At 54.4% G+C, this 19,814-nt stretch overlaps 9 protein-coding genes across 9 annotated transcripts; 6 read left to right on the top strand and 3 right to left on the bottom strand.

Moving 5' to 3' along the window:
* Positions 1-178: 178 nt before the first annotated feature.
* BO86DRAFT_375550 (uncharacterized protein) lies at positions 179-1,246 on the bottom strand (the record flags this gene model as incomplete). Its single annotated transcript, XM_025670485.1, has 1 exon — positions 179-1,246. One exon carries the CDS (start codon positions 1,244-1,246, stop codon positions 179-181), a length of 1,068 nt encoding a protein of 355 aa, XP_025531886.1.
* Positions 1,247-5,159: 3,913 nt separating this feature from the next.
* BO86DRAFT_385588 (CVNH domain-containing protein) lies at positions 5,160-5,788 on the top strand. Its single transcript, XM_025671139.1, has 3 exons — positions 5,160-5,360; positions 5,464-5,645; positions 5,699-5,788. The coding sequence occupies exons 1-3, from the start codon at positions 5,219-5,221 to the stop codon at positions 5,702-5,704; spliced, it is 330 nt and encodes a 109-aa protein (XP_025531887.1). The 5' UTR covers positions 5,160-5,218; the 3' UTR covers positions 5,705-5,788.
* Positions 5,789-6,310: 522 nt separating this feature from the next.
* Positions 6,311-6,947, top strand: BO86DRAFT_385589 (uncharacterized protein). The gene is made up of 4 exons (XM_025671140.1): positions 6,311-6,361; positions 6,424-6,485; positions 6,548-6,619; positions 6,673-6,947. The coding sequence occupies exons 1-4, from the start codon at positions 6,347-6,349 to the stop codon at positions 6,746-6,748; spliced, it is 225 nt and encodes a 74-aa protein (XP_025531888.1). The 5' UTR covers positions 6,311-6,346; the 3' UTR covers positions 6,749-6,947.
* Positions 6,948-7,325: 378 nt separating this feature from the next.
* Positions 7,326-8,153, bottom strand: BO86DRAFT_395441 (uncharacterized protein; the record flags this gene model as incomplete). The annotated part of the gene is made up of 1 exon (XM_025673318.1): positions 7,326-8,153. The coding sequence occupies one exon, from the start codon at positions 8,151-8,153 to the stop codon at positions 7,326-7,328; it is 828 nt and encodes a 275-aa protein (XP_025531889.1).
* A 439-nt stretch (positions 8,154-8,592) lies between these two features.
* Positions 8,593-10,911, top strand: BO86DRAFT_138119 (MDR family MFS transporter). Its single transcript, XM_025666167.1, has 4 exons — positions 8,593-9,196; positions 9,249-9,274; positions 9,339-10,273; positions 10,342-10,911. Exons 1-4 carry the CDS (start codon positions 8,649-8,651, stop codon positions 10,522-10,524), a joined length of 1,692 nt encoding a protein of 563 aa, XP_025531890.1. The 5' UTR covers positions 8,593-8,648; the 3' UTR covers positions 10,525-10,911.
* A 65-nt stretch (positions 10,912-10,976) lies between these two features.
* Positions 10,977-13,092, bottom strand: BO86DRAFT_395443 (uncharacterized protein; the record flags this gene model as incomplete). Its single annotated transcript, XM_025673319.1, has 2 exons — positions 10,977-11,510; positions 11,614-13,092. The coding sequence occupies 2 exons, from the start codon at positions 13,090-13,092 to the stop codon at positions 10,977-10,979; spliced, it is 2,013 nt and encodes a 670-aa protein (XP_025531891.1).
* Positions 13,093-13,300: 208 nt separating this feature from the next.
* On the top strand, positions 13,301-15,185 carry BO86DRAFT_330071 (arylsulfotransferase family protein). Its single transcript, XM_025668704.1, has 3 exons — positions 13,301-13,966; positions 14,028-14,093; positions 14,156-15,185. Exons 1-3 carry the CDS (start codon positions 13,402-13,404, stop codon positions 15,142-15,144), a joined length of 1,620 nt encoding a protein of 539 aa, XP_025531892.1. The 5' UTR covers positions 13,301-13,401; the 3' UTR covers positions 15,145-15,185.
* Positions 15,186-15,596: 411 nt separating this feature from the next.
* Positions 15,597-17,397, top strand: BO86DRAFT_434487 (MFS transporter; the record flags this gene model as incomplete). The annotated part of the gene is made up of 6 exons (XM_025675903.1): positions 15,597-15,697; positions 15,761-16,269; positions 16,331-16,736; positions 16,819-16,971; positions 17,074-17,139; positions 17,202-17,397. The coding sequence occupies 6 exons, from the start codon at positions 15,597-15,599 to the stop codon at positions 17,395-17,397; spliced, it is 1,431 nt and encodes a 476-aa protein (XP_025531893.1).
* Positions 17,398-18,603: 1,206 nt separating this feature from the next.
* BO86DRAFT_395446 (glycosyl transferase family protein) lies at positions 18,604-19,714 on the top strand (the record flags this gene model as incomplete). Its single annotated transcript, XM_025673320.1, has 3 exons — positions 18,604-18,634; positions 18,694-19,150; positions 19,219-19,714. 3 exons carry the CDS (start codon positions 18,604-18,606, stop codon positions 19,712-19,714), a joined length of 984 nt encoding a protein of 327 aa, XP_025531894.1.
* Between the last annotated feature and the right edge of the window lie 100 nt (positions 19,715-19,814).

Here is a 19,814-nt window from a genome sequence, read left to right on the forward strand (position 1 = left end):
CCTATAAAGAGACGCGTGAGGTTGAGAAACGCAGTCCGCCCATCCAGAACTGCAACCTGCTTAAAAGATGATATACTGGAGTTATACAGGTAAGGAGCGTCAGTTGACTCCGGTAGTTCTTGATTCAAGGTGTGAAACGCAATGTGAAATGTGAGCAGTAACGGGGCCGCGCCCCCTGTTAGAGTCTTTTCAGTAACCACACAGCCCCGGCTCCAGGCCTGTACAGACCGATATGATCAGACACGCTTTTGCCTGTGAAGTCATAAGCGAAAGCTTTGTCTGCGCCTGATTTCAGGTCATAGCCACCAATCCCTCGACCGGGATCGCCTTCTTGATATACCGGGATAAACTGATTAGACCTGTTTTTCAGGATCCACATGGTCCCAGTTCCGGGCCTATAAAGGGTGATGTAGTCAAATTTCCCGTTGTGCTCGTAGTCCACTGCAAATACACGGTCGGCAGTGGATTTGAGATCATAGCCGCCAATACCTTGTCCTGGAGCACCCTGCTGGTATACAGGGGAGAAACGACCACGCTCGTTCTTCAGAATCCAGATCGTACCCGTTCCGGGCCGATAGAGAGTAAGATAGTCGAGCTTTCCGCTGTGCTCGTAATCGAATGCAAATGCACGGTCCGCGGGAGACTTGAGATCAAAACCACCAATGCCGCGTCCCGGAGCACCCTCCTGATATACCGGTGTAAACTGGCCATGGTCGTTCTTAAGGATCCAGATAGTACCAGTGCCGGGTCGATAAAGAGCAAGATAATCAAGCCTTCCACTGTGCTCATAATCGAATGCAAATGCACGGTCCGCGGGAGACTTGAGATCAAAACCGCCAATGCCGCGTCCCGGGTCACCCTCTTGATATACGGGTGTAAACTGGCCATGGTGGTTCTTAAGGATCCAGATTGTGCCGGTTCCAGGTCGATAAAGCGCAAGGTGATCGAGCTTTCCACTATGATCATAGTCAAATGCAAACACATGATCAGCTGTAGACTTTAGGTCATAGCCCCCAATGCCGTTTCCCGGATCACCCTCCTGGTATACAGGAGTAAAACGGCCTTGATCATTTTTCAAAATCCAGATTGTGCCGGTTCCGGGTCGATAGAGAACAAGATGATCGAGCTTTTTATTATGTTCATAGTCGAATGTGAATACTTCATCTGCAGGTGACCTGAGGTCATAACCACCGATTCCAGATCCCGCTCCTTGAGCATAGACAGGCTCGAATGCACCTGGGGCCATGTTTTTGCTCGCGTGGTATGCACTTTTGTCAAGTTAAAGAATATACGGAGAGGCCTAATTGCGTACAAAAGGCTTCCTGGGCGAATGAAGAAAGGCTTTTGGATTGAAATCCAGATTCGTAGATGAATTCTTGAGCGCTTTGACTCTTGAGCACTTTAGAGCTATATACTGCCCCCCGACGTGGCGAATCCTGAGCTCGAAGCTCTTCGTGGGAGATGAAATCAGCCCCCTACGTCAAACGCATACCTTAACCGCATTGTAGAAACCCCATGACCACTATCACAATTGCATCTTCTCGCAGTACACCATTGAGAAACACGTAGTCGCACCTAGAATCTCGTGTTCTCTGAGTGTGTTGATGCGCTCTCGAAACCGCAAACGGGGATGCAGAAGGACGGAATTGATCTTTTAGGCTCACCAGCTTGTGGGGTGTACATTCAGCTCGGAGGTTAGATGGCATCAACGCCGCTCGAGATACACGGGGGTGGTTCCTTCGTATTGTTCAATTTAGAGTTTCTTTCTTCAATTGCATGATGACATTTTATATTGGTTCGCGTGCTAAAAGACCGTGGTGTCTGTAGAAACGGGAATACGAGCCTAGGTCTAGATTTCGATAGGTAATCTAGGTTTAGCGTTGTATATAGTATGGTTCCAGGCAAAACGGATTCGCTCACACCTTCATTTCATTCTTTGTTGTGGAGCCCCACCGCGGCGCCGAGTTACGGGCTCCAGCTTGGAACTTTGATTTTGTGATCAAGCACTTGCTGGTATTGCTTCAGTCTCTTCTTTCGTCGATTCGATGATTGGTTATCCTACATCAATGCAGCCCTCCAAAATGGGCTTATCGTACTCTAGTCATAGACTTGAAAGCTTGCGTATGCTTATGTCAAAGGACCAGTTTTTAGAATAGTCTATCCCTTACTACATCAAGTTCGTGTTCCTTCGTATTCAATTGGTTTTAGTGAGTGACGTGACTTCAAAGTTATCCTCAAGCATGGACAGCATACTTAAGCATATATAAATCTAGCTTATAGGTTATTGGGTAAGAACCTTACTACGGAACCAGTTTTTACTGTATACTAAATACAGTGATATAGCACGGGCCGGACCTTTTCGTCTATGAGATGTGAAAAGGTTCCGCCACATTATAGGTGTCAAGGGGTAGAAATGGAAACAGGTATCCATAGCGATGGGTGTGGAATAGATGTACTTCTCATGTATTGTCCTGGCTGGCAGTCAGGATACTAGGATTCTTTGATGAGCTGGCCACGGACGATGCGTCGGTGACTCAGCTTGTGGCGGACGCATTTAGTTAAAGATCTCCAAGACCGGCGGGTTAATATGCGGCCGGCGGCAGCAGGATATCTGCCTTATAATAAAAATATATAGCTAATATATAAAAAACTATAAAATTAGATATTATATTTATAGTAATTATATATCTGGGCTAAATAGTGCTGCAGTAGTATCTACAGTATATACTAAAAAGTTGTAATATAGTAGTACTTAAAATAGCAGATAAAAAGTTTAAAATATATAGGGGTAGAATCTTTGTGTCTACAAGGCTGGAATTAGATACTACACTGTGCTTGGAGATGTTGGGCGAGCCGGTTGCAAGCTAATTTTAGGCTGCTGCTCGTTTGTAGGGGTATTGTACTTTGAGTCGATATGATGCAGCGTGTAACTCGAAGTGTCGACGTTGCCTCGGGATTGCCGTCAGAAACACGGTCGGGGGTATCTTGATTGTTTGGGCGTGGAGCGTTAACTTTCCCTAGACTTTTTATTTGGGTTCGTGAGTGATATCATCCGGTTGAATTCAGCATGCTCTGGATATATGTCCTTAAATTTGGGGGGGAAAAAGAAGCGCATACAGCCTCATTCCAAAGCGCAGCACTACGCCATGAGTCGTATGACATTGTCACAATGCATGTCCAGAGTTCTCGACCACGGCCGGAGATTGGTCGCCTAAACTGGAAGATATGGCGTTCTGTCGCTGACGGTCCGATCTGGTGTTCTCGAGATAAAGCCTTATATCGCCGAGACTTGCTTTGCTGCGAATGAGGTCTAACAAAGGCGCAATATTGGCATCCGAACTGTTCTTTAGAGCCTGAAACAGCTCAACCAAAGTGTCCCGTTCTGCCCGCATGTCTTCAATCCTCTCCTGAGAGATCAAGTCACGTCGCCCATCTTGGTCCGTGTCGAAGGTACAGGCGAGTCGATGCTCAGTGCAACGTTCGCAGGCAGCGGCCTTGTCCCTAAGTCGGCACTGGCGTCATATTGTTCATGGTTAGCTGGTTAGGGATCAACGAGAGAGTGAGGGATAGCTACTATTGTCTTTTGCCGCTGGCAATCGTTGCACGCTGCTGACCCCTTGCGGACGCAGGCTGCCGTAACGTTGCGCCTGGTGGAAGGTGAACAGAACGGGAACGATGGAGCTGGGATTATGGGCGGCATGAGGAAGAGTTTGTATGTGTAGGAGATATATTTGCCCAGCTGTTCTGCTCATAACCAGAATAGGTCAAACAATCTCCCTCCCAGTGGAGGGAGTTCCCGGCGGGAGTTCGAATTATGTTCCAGTCACGGGTGCATGCAGCTCGGACTCTTTATCCGATTTTGTTTGAATCAGTAAACAAACATTATCCACAGTGGCTCTTAGTCATTTCTCTTTCTTTCTTGTTTTTTTTTTTTTTTTTTTTTTTTTTTTTTTTTTTTTTTTTTTTTTTTTTTTTTTTTTTTTTTTTTTTCTTTTCTTTTTCTTCTTTTTTTCTCTCCCTTATGTTTTCGCATTTGTCTCTCTTCTGTCAGGCCAGCTCGGAAACCTCATCCGCCCTTACCTCTCCAATCAACAGCAAGCAGGTCTCCCATCCTAAATTAACCTTAGACTTGATCCCCCAACATCCTTGGACTTACGACTATCACTTAGCTGGGTGGGGAACTCAGATTGCACCTCCCACAAACTGTGCTGGGTCAACAGACAATGTAGTCATCCACTTCCCATTCAATGGGAACTAGCAGTGCCGATATCGGCCGTTTCTCTTGTACAGTTCCTCTAGCTACCGTGGGATACGCTCGACCCAGTTTGTAATATACAGCTCACAGGTAGCCAAAGGCTTAACGTGGAGTCATATTTCTTCCGGATTAGCCTGAAAACATTCGTGTTTTTACCTAGCGAATAGAGGGGTATCATGAATTAGAATACTTGAGCCCGGTGTCTGCTCGATCAAGACGTCAAAAGACTCGTCTAAGAGCTGTTGTCGTATAGAGTGATGTAAACATCGAAGTATTCGCCGTGCTGGTGTCCATGAACTGTGTCATGGTAGATAAACCGCCAATCCTTGAATTTTGGACTTGTCTTCGTGATACTGGACGTCTGGGGAATAATTTCATTCCGTTGCGTGGAGAGAATTGCTTTTGTAATGAAGATCTCTGTTCAAAGTCATTGAGGCTATATATAGAATATAATCTCCGCGCAGATTATGATTTAGAATATCAGTTCCGGTTGTTCTGTCTTCCCATACTGTGTCCAGAGCCTGCTGGGAGAAAGGCTTTCTATGCAATATGCCCTAGGCTGAAGCTCATTCCATCCCTATAGGCTCTTCCTTACTAATCAGCTGTCATGCCAGGCGATGAATGTAGTAGACGCTCAGCACGTGCCTTTACAAAGGAGATCAATTTCCCACCGAACTCCACCACGCAACGCAACTTGACATTCCCCTTTATACGAGTGACAACAATCCCATTCGCTCTAACTACTCTTGTGAAAGTAAGATGTCGTCATACAGCCTCCAAGGTGCAGTTGAATGCACCATGCAGCGCCCAAAGGGCAGCCATGCGCAACACCCGCAGCTCCGCCCGCATATATAACCCTAACCCCGCGCCATCACCACAACTGCCACTTCTACCCTCGACTTATCCCAACCTCCCCTCACCCCAAATTCTTCAGATTGTAAAACCGAGATTATATCAAACAACATGTCCTTCCACACCTCCTGCCAGAACATCCACCTCATCAAGGAGGACGGCCGCACCATCCTCCACGCCGAGGTCCGCCGCCGCAACAACGAGATGGTCGCGCGGACGTTCCCGTTGGATCGACACATCGGGAATGCGAACGGTGAGTAGCTTCCACCTTTCTTTACTTGGAAATCGAAACACAATTTGCGTTGAAGCTTTGCGGGGGAAAGATCAGTGATAACTGACGAACTGGACCACGATAGGAGGCTTCCAATGGGGCGGCCATGACTTCACCCACAGCGCGCGCGACATCGAACTCGAACAGACCGAGCGGGGCCCGCGGCTAACGGCCTTCCTGAAGGGTAGTGGTGGGGAATACCGGGAGTTGCAGGGCTTGTACCTGGCCGATCGGATCAAGAACCAGGATGGGGAGCTGATCTATCTGGTGGGTTGGGAATTGTTCTCCCGGGATGACGGTGTGCTGACTTTTGATGCTAGAATTGAACAGTGCAGGGGTTTTATGACGGGAGTGGAGCTGATTGGGTTGGAATTGATGTAGATAGGTAGCTGGGTTTGGGTTGTTGATAATGGCATGATATTCTGGGATGAGTTTACGCCGGTTTTAGGGTTTAGGTGATCAAGGGTAGACGTAGATGGCAGTGCTCCAGGGTTTTTTGTGGATACTATCTTGATGAGGGGTAGTGAGGGAGTCTACGCATATTTCTTTTTTTTTGATGGTAGGGAGATTAGCTGCCTAGTACAGGCAACGCATGTTCTGCTGCCGGGTGATGTGGTAGTGGGGGCGTAGAGATATCCCCGTGCTCCTGTCACTGGAATAGATCGTTGGCTTGATGACATCATGAATGTCACGGCGGACACTCCACTCTCTAACCAGCCTGCGGAGACCATTGCTTGACGTGTCGAGTGATATGAATTGAGACTTCATCGGAATTGACAGGAACTTTCCCCTGGGGTTCAACGCTCAACGCTTGACACAACCGGGACCGAATCCCGAACCCGCGACGGATCTTCATTCCGCGGAACTCAACAACGAGAATAGAAAAGGGCCCGACAACCCTGCTGCAGGAATACCTTTACCCTTGGATAGGCAGAGGAACAAGCGAAGCAAAACCGACCACGCACAGAATGGTTGACAAGAAGGTATGCCAACCCCACCACCGCCGGCCCTCGAAGGCTCAAAGATCAACGCTGATCATACACAGAGTATCTATTACACCTACAAGTCCATCGAAGCGTATGACAAGTACGATGATGATGTGAGGAAGTAAGTGCAAATCACCATCCCATCCAACCCGCCTGATGCAGCTAACTCCAGGCCCACGACAGAATCATCCAAGATGATACCGACCAGGACATCTGGATCTGCAACCGAGCGCTGCCTCCGACCTGCTACCCTCCGTAAGACTGCGACCACCAACTCAGTTGGCTTAGTGACTGACGGTATTTTCCAGGCCGCTAAGTGAGGAGTGCATCAAGAAGCTGAAAGAGCTAAGTCACGATGTGGTCGTTCATGAGATTGAGGGTTAGTGGTTGATGTGGATGCCCTGTGTGTGATTCACTTGCGATAATATGACAAGTAGCAGCTGGTTACTCTCTGGCTTTATCCGGCCACGTAATAAGGTACCGGTATATTATTGTGTTCTAAAGCCTATTCGTATCGTGACTTGGTAGAAGCTCAGAATGTCTGTCTGACATACTATCACGAAGAGGTAGTCTTTCATCTCACTGGTCAGATCAAGACCTAAGGCGCTTAGCTACTGCTCAGACCCACCAATCAACCATACAATTCTTTTTTACCATGTCCAACACGCTAATAGGGTGAAGACAGAGATCGGGACAGTGAGTGAGGGGCTGGAAGATGGAATAAGAGGCCTCACGCCCACATATTCTGCTTGTAGTGTACAAAAGGTCCACTCACTGTGGGCTTCATTCAGCAATGATAACCTCTCCTCGCTGTCTGGGGACGTAAAATAAACCCATTTCTCATGTCAAACATCCATTAAGTTCACGTGAGAGCCTGAGCTTTAAGGCCTCGGTGTTACATAATCTCCTGCAGCCCTGGATAGAAATGATTAATGAACCAATTTCTTTGTCGAAGACCTAATCAGCCATCAGTTTTCCCAATATGAATCAGACCATGGGTTATCCAGTAATAGTATACCCCGAAGGTGTCCAACGACCGGTGGTTGCATTCGGGTCCTCGGGCATAATCTTCCGCGATTCGTGCAATGATACCGAAGTCCTCAAATGCCCGCTGCACCATGATCTGAGTAAATGCAGCGAAGAGACTGCTCTGTCGATGTGAGAGGATGAGGCGTTTTCCTCCATGAGTATGGAGCGAGAGAAATAAATTTATCAATCCCTTCCCAAGCACGGGGACGTTCTCGACTGCCTCGACATAACCGAGAATGGCATCCGCTTCCCCTATATGCGCAATGGCAATCTCCGTGACTACATCCGCAAGAACCACGCGCATGTGGATGATACAACCAAGGACACCTGATTTCGAAATGCTATCAGTGCAGTGCAGTTTATTCACTGCCACTCCGTGATCCACGGCGACATCAGCGCCCGCAACTTCCTGCTGGCGGATGACCTCTCGCTCAGGCTCTGTGACTTTGCCGGCTCGGGCATCGGCGACATGCTTCCGCTGGTCACGGAAGAGGACCGGTAGCAGCTGTCTCCCGAGTCCCCTCGATTCATTCAAACAGATCTCTTCGCCCTGGGCTGTCTGATCTTCGAGATCGTGGTCGGTTCCCGCCCGTACGAGGAGATCAGCGACGATGATTGGGAGATCATTGCCCACAACTATAGTCGAGGGGTTTTCCCGCCGGTAGAGGGCATTAGATATGAAGATAGCATCCATAGCTGCTGGACCTCCCGATACACTAAGGCCGATCAGATTCTCGTGGCCTTTGAGAGTGTCAGCCATGGTGGATCGAAGCAAGGAGTGCATTTACTATCCGTGGTACTCAATCTGCCGAAGCCGGCCCTGGTGTCACTAGGGATGCTTCCAGTTTGTGTAATTCTTGTCTGTTTCTACCGGAAGCACTGGTAGTCTTCGAAAGTTTTAGTTTTCCCAAGCAAAGGTTGGGATGTGAATGCTACTGAATGTGCCTTCGGGTTTGTGCTCGAGTCTGTGTAGTACAAATATGCCGTCAACAGCGAGTGACTTTACGCTCATGCACCCAGGGATGAACTGTCCTAAATCAACATGACATACTTCCCTTAACAACGTCTCAGTTGAAAGAAGGACCTTCTGTCGGTAGCTGGAATCCTGCGTGCACGTGATCCATCAGTTGATTTCATCCGCTTATAACGCTTTTATTAATTCGTGTCTTTCCTCTCTCCTTGCTGCCTATTTTCTTGATATTTTGACCGACAGCTCACATCCAAAGTGGCCACAGCTGCCTCTCCTGACTATACCATGCCGGATACCATGCCATCCTCGGCCCAAACGCCAGAAATAAGCAACAGGAGTCCCAATGATCTCACACGCCCCTCGAAGGCCACTGTCACGTGGACAATGGCCTCGCTCTGCCTATCCGTCTTGCTATCGGCTCTCGACCTCACCATCGTCACTACCGCAATGCCATCCATCGTTGGCACCTTCCAAGCCGCCGCCGGATACACATGGGTTGGAGGTGCCTACACGCTCGCCAACGCCGCCGTCACCCCCGTGTGGGGCACTGTCGCCGACATCTGGGGCCGCAAACCGGTCATCCTGATGGCCATCGCCGTCTTTTTGGTGGGAAGTCTGCTGTGCGCCCTGGCCCATACCATGAACGTCCTGCTCGTCGGACGCGTAATCCAGGGCCTAGGCGGGTCCGGGATCGGGATCATGGTGAATATCATCATCAGCGATCTCTTTTCCTTACGGGACCGAGGCCTGTATCTTGCCATCACTTCCTTGGTCTGGGCCGTTGGAAGTGCGATCGGCCCTGTTCTGGGCGGGGTGTTCGCGACCAAGCTTAGGTATGTTCCCAGCCATTTGCGAGGCCAGATTACTCATTTCGTGGTGGCTCAGTTGGCGGTGGTGCTTCTGGATCAATTGTGAGTCCTCCACTCCTCCCTATGCCGTCTACCCCCAAGAACACCAGACTAAATTCCACCCCAGTACCCGTGGGAGTCATCTCCTTTGCCGTCCTACTCCTTTGCCTCAAAGTCCCAAGCCCAAAGACGCCAATGGCAGCCGGACTGAAAGCCATCGACTGGGCAGGGATCCTCCTGATGGTGGGAGGGGCACTCATGATCCTCCTGGCACTCGACCTCGGCGACATAGTCTACACCTGGTCCTCCGCCACAGTACTCTGCCTGCTCGTCTTCGGGGTCCTATCCATGGGCCTCTTCGCCGTCAACGAATACAAGATCGCGCGCAACCCGGTGATTCCGTTCCGGCTCTTCTCCTCGCCCACGAAAGCAGCACCCTACGTAGTCTTCGCCTGCAACAACTACGTCTTCATCGGCCTAGCCTACTACCTGCCCCTCTACGCACAAGCCGTCCTCGGCGCCAGCGCACTCACCTCGGGACTCTACCTCCTCCCACTGATCGTCTCGTGCGCCCTCGCCGCCGCCGCCGCCGGCCTCTACATGCAGCAATCCGGCCGCTACCGCCCGGTGATGTACATCGCGCAGGTCCTCCTCCTGCTGGGCACGGGCCTGCTGATCGGCCTGCACTTCGAGACCGCACTCGCCCGCCTCCTCATCTTCCAGACCCTGGCCGGCATCGGCGTGGGGATGAACCTCGATCCGCCCATCCTCGCGGCGCAGGCCGCCACCACCGTGCGCGACACCGCCGCCGTGACCGCGACGATGAGCTTCGTGCGCTCGCTGGCGACCGCCGTCGCCGTCGTCGTCGGCGGGGTGGTCTTCCAGAACGAGATGACCGCCGCGCAGGGGGCGCTGGTCGCGCAGCTGGGCGGCGCGCTGGCAAGCGGGTTTGACGGCGACCTCGCCGCCTCGAACGTCGAGCAGATCGCCCGTCTGCCGGCGCCGCAGCGGCTGCTTGTCCGCAGGACATACTTCCAGGCCCTCCGTATGGTCTGGGTCATGGTGCGCACTGCCCCCTTTGTGTCATCGTGGGCCATCCGTACTAACCGTTCTTCCGGGTGGGAGTGTAGTATGTCGCCTTCGCCGGGCTCGCGTCCCTGCTCACCCTGTTGATTCGTGCCCATACGCTCCGGCGGGAGAACGAGGGGCCCGTGTTGGGGGTCGATCGCGCACGGCCGGACGGCGCGCCGGCTGAGCCTGGGAATGAGATGGATTCCGTGGGGAGATCGGAGAATGTCTCCGGTGGGGATTGACTGGCTTGGCGAAGTTCCGGTCGCTCGGTTGCATTGGGGCGAGGGGCTTCCGTACCGCGATAGCGACCAGGCAGGGCATAACTCCCACCGAGGGAGGCCGATAAGCATCCCCGCTGCCTCTTTTGTATTCAAAGACTGTGAAATATACTTGCTCGACATATCACGCACCATCGCACCCGTATTCCTTATCCTTGAGACACATCCAGAGATAAGATAATGGGTATTCATGGATTTCAACCCCCAACATCCCACAAACCACCTCCAGTTACTCCACACCCCACATCCATACCCCTACCCCAACGTCAGATAAATACAACCACCAGCAGCAGCAGCAGCAGCAGCAGCAGCAGCGGCTAAAGCTCCACACTCCAAATCCCCAGTCCCAATCCACAGCAGCCCATCATCCACCAATATACCCCAGAACTCACCCCACAGCCCACAGCCCACCACTCTCAAAAATGCCCCCCACCCACCTGCGCCCCAAACTCGAAGAACTCCGGCCCGAAGAGCGGGTCCGTGGGGGATATGGCCAGCGGATCCGGCATGGCGATCCAGCTGGGAGCATTGTTGAACACATTCGGCAAGGTACCAGCCGCACCGATCGAGGCGGCGGGTGAAGCCGGAGCCCGCTCTTTGGCTGGGTGACGCTTGTCTCTGGTGCGCAGTCGGGATCGCGTCACTCGGTAGGGGTACTCGAGTCGTGAGAGGCCTGTCTGTTCTTCTGGTTGTTGTTGTTGGTGTTGGTGTTGGTGTTGGTGTTGGTGTTGCTGCTGATGTTGCTGCTGATGTTGCTGGACAGAGTTCTGGTGGTCCCCTTCGCGGACCTGGGTCGGCGGCGTCGTGGTTGTAGTTGGATTTGCAGCAATGGTGGAAAAGTTGAGGACGTCCCAGAAGCCGGACAGGCGGACGCGGAAGTCCGTGTTGTGGTGGGTGCTTTGGTGGTGGGCTGTGGCGGCGTCGTGGATGAGGCGGTGGAGGGTTGTGGACTTGATGGGTGAAAAGCATTAGTACCCTGGGGATTGCTTATGCACGGCAGAGAGAATGGGAAGCAAAAGGAGAACCGAAGGATGGGACAAGAGGGAAACGCACGAGTCTACGCAGCGCGGGCCAGATCGCCCCCAGCCGGTCGACCATATCGACGCAGCGCTGCAGCCGCTGCCTCTTACTTGCGCGCTCATCTGTCGACCCGGTGTACTGAAGCTGGAGCTCGATGGTGGCGACGATGGCAGCGCAGTACCCCACGATGGGATCAGTGGTTCTAAAAGCTTTCTCTTCGAGAAGTATCAAGAGGTCGGAGATCCAGCGTGTGTGGTGGGTGATGAGGGAGGAGGTCTGCTGCAGATGGATCTCCGGCACGGGGGCTCTCTCTCTCACGCAGAGCATGACCAGTAGTGGGTGGTTGAGGAGGCAGACGGTGGTGTGGTACAGGAACCGGCTCAGAAACCACGGCGCCCAGTACTCGCGGTCCGCGTTGATGTCGTCCGGGGTTTGAGCCTCGGGGTTGACCACTGCATACCGGTGGAAGGAAGGCAGGTTGGCCCCGATCTGGAGCAGCAGTGACATCTGCTGGGAATATGCGGACTTGTACGACCACGGTGGATCGGGGTTGCCGTGTCCACGGCTGCGGACGTACGACCGTGCTTGGGACCAGACTGCACTCAGATAGATCACGGTCATCATGATGCCTTGGTCTGCGTACTGGTACTCTTCGGGTGAAGGAGTCGGGCTGACCTTGCTAGGGAAGAGCTGTGGGGCTTCCTCGCGGAGGCGAGCATCTTCGGTCAAGAAATCACTCGTGGGATGTGTGATGGCTCCGTAGAACTTGTGTAGGAGGATAATGCTCCAACGGCATCGAAGAGCCTCATCGTCGTACTCGAGCCCTGCCCGTCCAGCTGGTCGCGTCGAGCAGGGTATTACATGCGTCCAGGAGACGAGCAGCGAGATGTAGGAATGCAAGCGCGGGATTTCATCATCCAGTGCCGCCACTGTGGCCAGCAGCACGAGAGTCTGCAAGGTGCAAAGAGCCACGTCCCCACTGAGGATGTGTTCCATGACCAGCCGATGGGCGATCTGCTTGTACCCGGGATAGACATCCTCCCCGCCAGAATGCTCCCGCTGGGGCGAGAAGCGACCCGCCACCGCAAGCATGGCGTAGACAAGCCCCATATCCCGAGTCTGCAGACTATTGAGGAAGGTGTCATGGTGGAAAAGTGGGAACGGCTGCGACTCCACCCATTGCAAGTACAATTGCGCGATCTCTGAGACTTGGACCCAGGGCGGCAGGGCTAGCCTGGTGAGGGGGATTTCTGGGGACTCTAGTACACGAGCTTGGGGAAGACCGGGCTGCAAATCACTAAACTCCCGTGACAGGATCTGCTTCTTGGGTAGACTGAGGCTAATTGCTCGACGGTCGTCATACGAGCACGGCTGTCGCAATCGCGCACAGTGGGCGCATACGGGTCTCTGGCCGGGGCATTTGGATTTCTTCCTGCGACAGGGCAGACAGGCCTGTTTTGCTCGAGGGCGAGAAGTAGAGACGGAACTGGGTATAGTGGTATTTGGGGACATAATGCAGCAAGCGCGTAGGGAACAGAGAGAGACCGATAAGACAAGGAGGATGACACGGAGTCACGTCACGGAGTTTTATAGTGAATGCCGTGCCAAGACGGCAGCCATCCCGAGCCGGCCCGTGTGACGTGATTATCTGGGAAATGGCATCAAAATGGAGAATATGCGGACAGAATACACTATACGTAGACTACAGAGTACCTTATAAATTGTTTGTCCTGCTATTCGGGGTGGAATGGCTCTGTTGCGAAGATCTCTTTTCGACCACAGCAACTCCCCTGAGTCCCCCGTCTTGTCTCAATACTCCCGATGACTCGCCGTCAGATCTGCCTTCTCACCCTGGTGAGCCAGCTGGCTAGCCTGGCGACTGCAGACTGGCAGTACAGATCACGGCCAGACTTGTCTCCCCCCAAATTGAACATCACTGTACCCGCGGCCGCCTCCACGGCTCCCGGCTACATCTTCACGGCCCCGTATTTAGGGTTCGACCCCGGCAGCACCGGCCCCGAGCAGCCCGGCGCGTACATCTTCACCAACGATGGCGATCTGGTCTGGTCAGCTACCGGCTATCTAGCCGGGTGGGTGGCAGACTTTGGTCCCACCGTAGTCGATGGCAGGCTCGTCCTGCGTGCTTTTCAGGGCAGACTCGATGCCCCGCACGGACGCATGTACGGGGATCATGTCCTCCTGGACGACCATTACGAAGCCATCAAGACGATCCGGGCAGGATCGCATCGACTAGTCTCATGCCATGAGTTCCAGGTACTTGAAGGAGAGACTGTCTTGATTGAGACGCCGGTCTCGATTCCCACCGATCTCTCACCCTACGGGGGTGATGAGAACCAGACCTGGGTTGTGACGAATGGGTTTCAAGGTCAGTTCGCCTCTCTTTACGGTTCTCCATGAAGCTAACGTAGTTTCCTCTGTGAATCTAGAGCTCGATATCCAAACCGGTCAAGTCCTCTTCGAATGGTACAGCTACGACCACGTCAGCCCCAAATGTGAGTACCCCACGCTTACCTGCCCATGCCAGCATAATCCCCACTGACCCAATGCACCGAAGACACCCACTTCCCCCTGGAAGAGACCGGCCCCTTTGGAGGACGCTCCTCCTTCGACGCGTGGAACTACTTCCACATCAACAGCGTCGACAAGGATGACGAGGGCAACTACCTGGTCTCGGCGCGCAACTACGCGGCCATCTTCAAGATCAACGGCTCCGACGGCGCCATCCTCTGGCAGCTGGGCGGGCGCGCAGGCTCCGACTTCGAGGTCCCTGCGAGTGTGCAGTTCGCCCACCAGCACGACGCGCGCTTCCGGTCCCGCTCCGCCGACGGCACCATCGAGCAGATCTCCTTCTTCGACAACGCGATGCACACCGTCCCCGGCCATACGCTGAACCCGTTCTCCCGCGCGCGCATCGTGGAGCTCAATCACACCGCCGGCACGGCTTCCGAGGTGCGCACGTACACGCCCCCGGACGCGCTGGCCACCAAGTCCCAGGGCAATGTGCAGCTGCTGGCTAATGGGAACGTCTTCGTGAACTGGGGCCAGGCGGGCGCGGTGACCGAGTACGCCGAGGACGGCGAGGTGCTCTTCCATGCCTACCTGGATTCGGAGCCGTCGCGGAACGTGCAGAGCTACCGCGGGTTCCGGGCGGAGTGGACCGGCTTCTCGCCTGAGGAGCCCGCGGTGTTGGCGGTGCGCAGCCAGCAGGGCAGGCTGACTGTGTATGTTTCTTGGAACGGTGACACGGAGACACGCACGTGGCAATTTTATCTCGTCGTGTCGGAGAGAAATGGTCAGGTTGTCAAGTCGATCGGAAAGGCGAAGCGGACGGGATTTGAGACGGTCTTCACCTCGCAGGTCGCTGCTTCTCTAGTTGGGGAGGAGTCGGTACGTGTTCTGGCCGAGGCTTTGGACTCCAGAGGCCGGTCGCTGGGAAAGAGTAGCGCCATCAGGGTGCAAAATGATGCTTTCTATCCTTGGGAGTCGGCGAATGTCGGTGTCAATGGTCAGTATTCGAGCGACCAGATTAGGCTGGAGTTGTGATGGCGGCCACCAGAGAATAGCGCAATGAGGAAGAGAATAAGAGATGTGCAATGAGATGATTTTTCTTCGGTTCGGCGCCAGAAGACCAGTTGTGGCTGGCTCACTGGGTGATCTGTAGACAGGAAATGTGCACAGCTGCCGGAGTAGACTTGCCCGTGTCTCATAACACCGATCTCATGGTGTCATCACCAGTGGATATGCTCATGTTCAACCATGCCTGTTCGTCTGTCGCAATGCCGTCTTTCGCCGTGTACCTTGAGTTCAGCTAGGCAAGACGAGCGTCGTCTCATGCCAGCTCATCTGGGTGGCTGATGGTGCAATAGCCCTAATGCCAAATCTATGAACATATAAACGGAGGGTGGAAGCTGCTCTTCTCCCAACTCCAGTCACTCATCATTTGGCATTCCTCCCCAAGTCCACCAGGGTGTCTCACATCACTCTTCCACTCCACAATGTCCGAGATCGCCGAGAAAAGCTTGAATGGAGAGGTACTGGAGCTCGACCCCAGCAGACTACCATGGACTGAATCCGAAGAACGACGAGTCCGTCGCAAGTAAGCACTGGCCAGTCCTCCCGCCCTCACAGACCTTAACACGTATGGCCGTCCCTCACACAGAATCGATTTCATCCTCCTGCCTATCTTAGGCCTCGCCTTCTTCGCCCTGCAGCTCGACCGTGGCAACATCAGCACGGTCCTGACCTCAACAATCACCTCAGACCTCAACATTACCACTAACAAGATCAACGTCGGTTCCCAGCTGCTGTCCGCCGGGATTGTGCTCACCGAACTTCCATCCAACATTTTACTGCAGAGGTTCGGCCCTAAATGGTGGTTGTCGTTCCAGCTGCTCGCTTGGGGCCTCGTGGCCACCTTCCAGGCGTTTGTGTCCAACTACGCCTCGTTCCTCGCCACGCGACTACTCCTTGGCCTGTTAGAGGGCGGATACATCCCCGGGGCTCTGTTCTACCTGTCGACCTGGTACAAGAAGGAAGAGCTGAGCTCCCGCGTCACCCTGTTCTTCTTTGGCCAGATGTTCTCCGCGGCCACCTCGAACCTGATCTCCGCTGGCCTGTTGAAACTGGATCAGTCGCACGGGCTGGCAGGGTGGCGGTGGGTGTTTCTTGGTAGCTTACCCCCCGCCCTTCTGTACCTGCTTTACTCATCATCAACGACTGACCCCCGCAGTCGAAGGCCTCATAACAGTCTCCATCGACATCATCTTCCTCCTCCTCCTACCCACCAGCACAGCCAACACCCGTCCCCTCCTCAACTACCGCTCCCGCTGGAGCTACTTCACGCCCGACGAGCAAGAAATCATCCGACAGCGGTACGCGGCCGACGCACACAGCAACCCAACCGACGACAGCCGCGTCCGCATCCGCGCGCGGGATATCTGGATGACGGTGCGCAAGCCCACCATCATCCAACACTTTTTCTTCACGCTGGTGTCCATGAGCGCGCTGTCCGGGCTGACCACCTACACCCCGACGCTCATCAAATCCTTCGGCTACGACGCCATTCACGCCAACCTGCTGGCGTCCGTCCCGGTGTATTGCAGCATGGTGTTGACTTTTACGTTGGCGTATCTGAGGTACGTTCACTTGCAAAACCGACTCAAAGAATTCATCCTCGGACCACGCAAAAACGCCAGGATACTAACCCCCCCTCAAAAGCGACCGCACCACCAAGCGCGGCCTCTTCGTCCTCCTCGCCAGCACCTGGAACCTCATCGGCTACATCTGCCTCCGCGAGATGCCCGCCACCGCCAGCCGGCAGCGTAAGTACGGGACCATCGTCGCGGCGAGCGTGGGGTACGCGGCTATGCAGTACGTTATTTGATCGCAGTTTTCATCATAACTCCTCCCCCGCATTACTCCCCCAGTCTGTATACCCCTTCCGTCTACCAGACTAATGTTTCTTGTGTAAAGTATCCTCAATGTCGCCTGGCTAGCAGTGACCTGCACCACGCCCCAAGAACGAAGTGTGGCTCTTGCGTTCGTCTCCCTCCCTGGTACGGGATCAGTGCTGGAACAAACAGACAGACTAACGAAGACAGCCTCGTCATCATGGCCGCCAATCTCTCCGGGATCAGCGGGGGCCAGATCTTCCGGACGGGCGACGCGCCGCTCTACCGGCACGGGCTGACGGCTCTGTGTGCGCTGGCGGGCGCAGCGTGGGTGCAGGCGGTGGGGTTGAATGTGTGGTATTGGGCTGCGGGGAGGAAGAGTTCTGCACTAAAGAGGGGAGGGTAGATTGATTGTGTTAGAACTTATGAAGGGGTGAGAGATGAAGTTGGGTAGACGTGGGTGGTGGAGCCGGAAAACCGGCCACAAGCGCGCGGGGAGATATAGGGCTAAAGGCTGAGGGCTAAGGCAGGGTCAAGCATTGGATTTGTTGAATTTGTTGTCTGTAGTAACTTACGTGGTACAGTCCTCGGTGCTATGTGGATCCGGGTCCGCGTAATCAATGTCTCAGAGGGTGACGATCCGTTGTTCGATGGACTGGGGATTGATCCTCTGTCTGGTTTGTTTAGCTCTATCAGCTACAGTGCACTTCGGTGTGCCTTAGTGCCATTAGTTCCATGATCTGGTCTCCTGAGTGCATCAATTTTAGATCTGGTTCCTTTAGTGCCGTTGGTCTTGTACTCTGGTCCACTTTCCCGAATATCCGCCCTTACGGCCCCTGATCCACGTTGTCCCTGGTCTGCCACGAGGCTAAACGGGGTCACAAGTCCTGCTCGCCCGGTCGTCGCTTGTTTCTTAGTGGAATTGCCTTGATCTGCGGCGGATTAGGGCGGATGGGCGGATAAGGACGGCTATTCAACTGGGACGGAAACGGGACGGAGCGGGTTGCTGCCTGTGCAAGGGTTCGGTTCCACGGGAATTAGGGCTATTGCACTGGAGGCAGAAAAGACATTGAGCCAGACTATCCTGAGGAATTGGGCACAGAGGCTTCTACCCCTTCGATGTACCCTCTCTGGTCCTGTTGAGAAACTCAAGAAATGAATCTCGTGCGCTGATCGAAAACAGATCTAAACATCCGGTGGGCCGCGATCGCCCCGACGGGCTCATGCACCTGCACGAGATAGTTCTGCAAGACCGCCATGCCTCCGCCAGACGAACACCGAGCATCAAGGGGCAGTGGCACAGACAGCCCTCCGCTCCAAGCATACCCCGTCAAAGCATTCTCATTGGCCGTGCCGGAAGTTTAGTTCTGCGGCCAAGACATAAAAGTGGGCCTGGCGCTGAATTCTCAATTGCCAGCGCTGAGCTGAGCTGAGAGGGGATCTCCGTGATCGGCATCAATCGATCGAATCTCGATCTGCGCCCAGTCATCACGATCCAACGTACGCTGCGTACGTCATATATAAGTCCTCCATCCCGCATGCTGCGAATCCACGTGTCCCTTGACCAGCCCCGAAGAACCCCAGATCAGCGCATCCCCTCAGCATCGCAAAAATGACCACTGTGGCCGAACCCCCGCAAAAAGGTCCGGTACAGCCCTACCCCCTCTCCCAGACTACAACCACTCCTAACTTCAGACCGTAGTCTGGGCCTCCCTGATCACCAACCTGCACTACCTGCCGGGCCTCCTCACCCTCGCGCACTCCCTCCACCAAACCAACACCGCCTACCCCTTCCTCGCGCTGTACACGACCTCCCTCCCAGAAGAAGGCATCGCCGCGCTCCGCGCCCGCGGCATCCCCAGCCGCCTCGTCCCCACCATCACCCCGGCGGGGACCTGCACGCACGCGCACGACCCGCGCTTCGCGGAAGCGTGGAAGAAGCTGGTGGTGTTCTCGCTAGCAGACTACGCCCGCATCGTCCTGCTGGACAGCGACATGCTCGTGCGCCAGAACATGGACGAGCTGATGGACCTCCCTCTGGACGGGGAGACGCAGATCCTCGCCGCCAGCCACGCGTGCGCCTGCAACCCGCTGCGAAAGCCGCATTATCCGAGTGATTGGTCCGTCCCCTTCCTCAGTCCAGCCCAGGGCTACCCATCGTATCGTACCATTCGATCACAGCAATCATCTGAATTCCCGGCAACACTAACCGAAGAAATGTGGGCAGGACCCCGCAAAACTGCGCCTACACAACCCAGCACCCCTGCCCGGACACCGCGCAGACCACCGGTCCCGAGGCGACCGCGGGCGTGGCGATGCTCAACAGCGGCCTGCTGGTCGTCCAACCCCGGCCGACGGACTTCGGGGCGGTGCAGACGGCGCTCCAGGATACGGAGCGGGTGAAAGGGTATGCGCTGGCGGACCAGGAGCTGCTGTCGAACGTGTTCCGCGGCCGGTGGCGGCCGCTGCCGTATGTGTATAATGCGCTGAAGCCGATGCGTGGAGGCGGGAGCGGGAGCGGGGGTGCAGGCGCAGGTGCAGGTACGCATGCGGCGATCTGGCGCGACGGGGCGGTCAAGAATGTGCATTTTATCTTTGCGGTCAAGCCGTGGCAGATGGACCGGGACCAGGAGGAAGGGGATGAGTTGGTAAGGTGGTGGTGGGCGGTGGATGATGAGCGGAGGCGGGAGGAGAGGGCTCGGGGGGTGGGGGATGGGTATTAGGGACTGGACTCAGTGGGATAGCAGCCCTGATTCCTGTGGGAATGGCGTTGCAACTATGTAGTGGGGGTTGTTTCCTTGTGCTGTATCGATGGGCTTCCCT

This window comes from Aspergillus japonicus, assembly GCF_003184785.1.
Source record: "Aspergillus japonicus CBS 114.51 unplaced genomic scaffold BO86scaffold_4, whole genome shotgun sequence".
NCBI lineage: Eukaryota > Fungi > Ascomycota > Eurotiomycetes > Eurotiales > Aspergillaceae > Aspergillus > Aspergillus japonicus.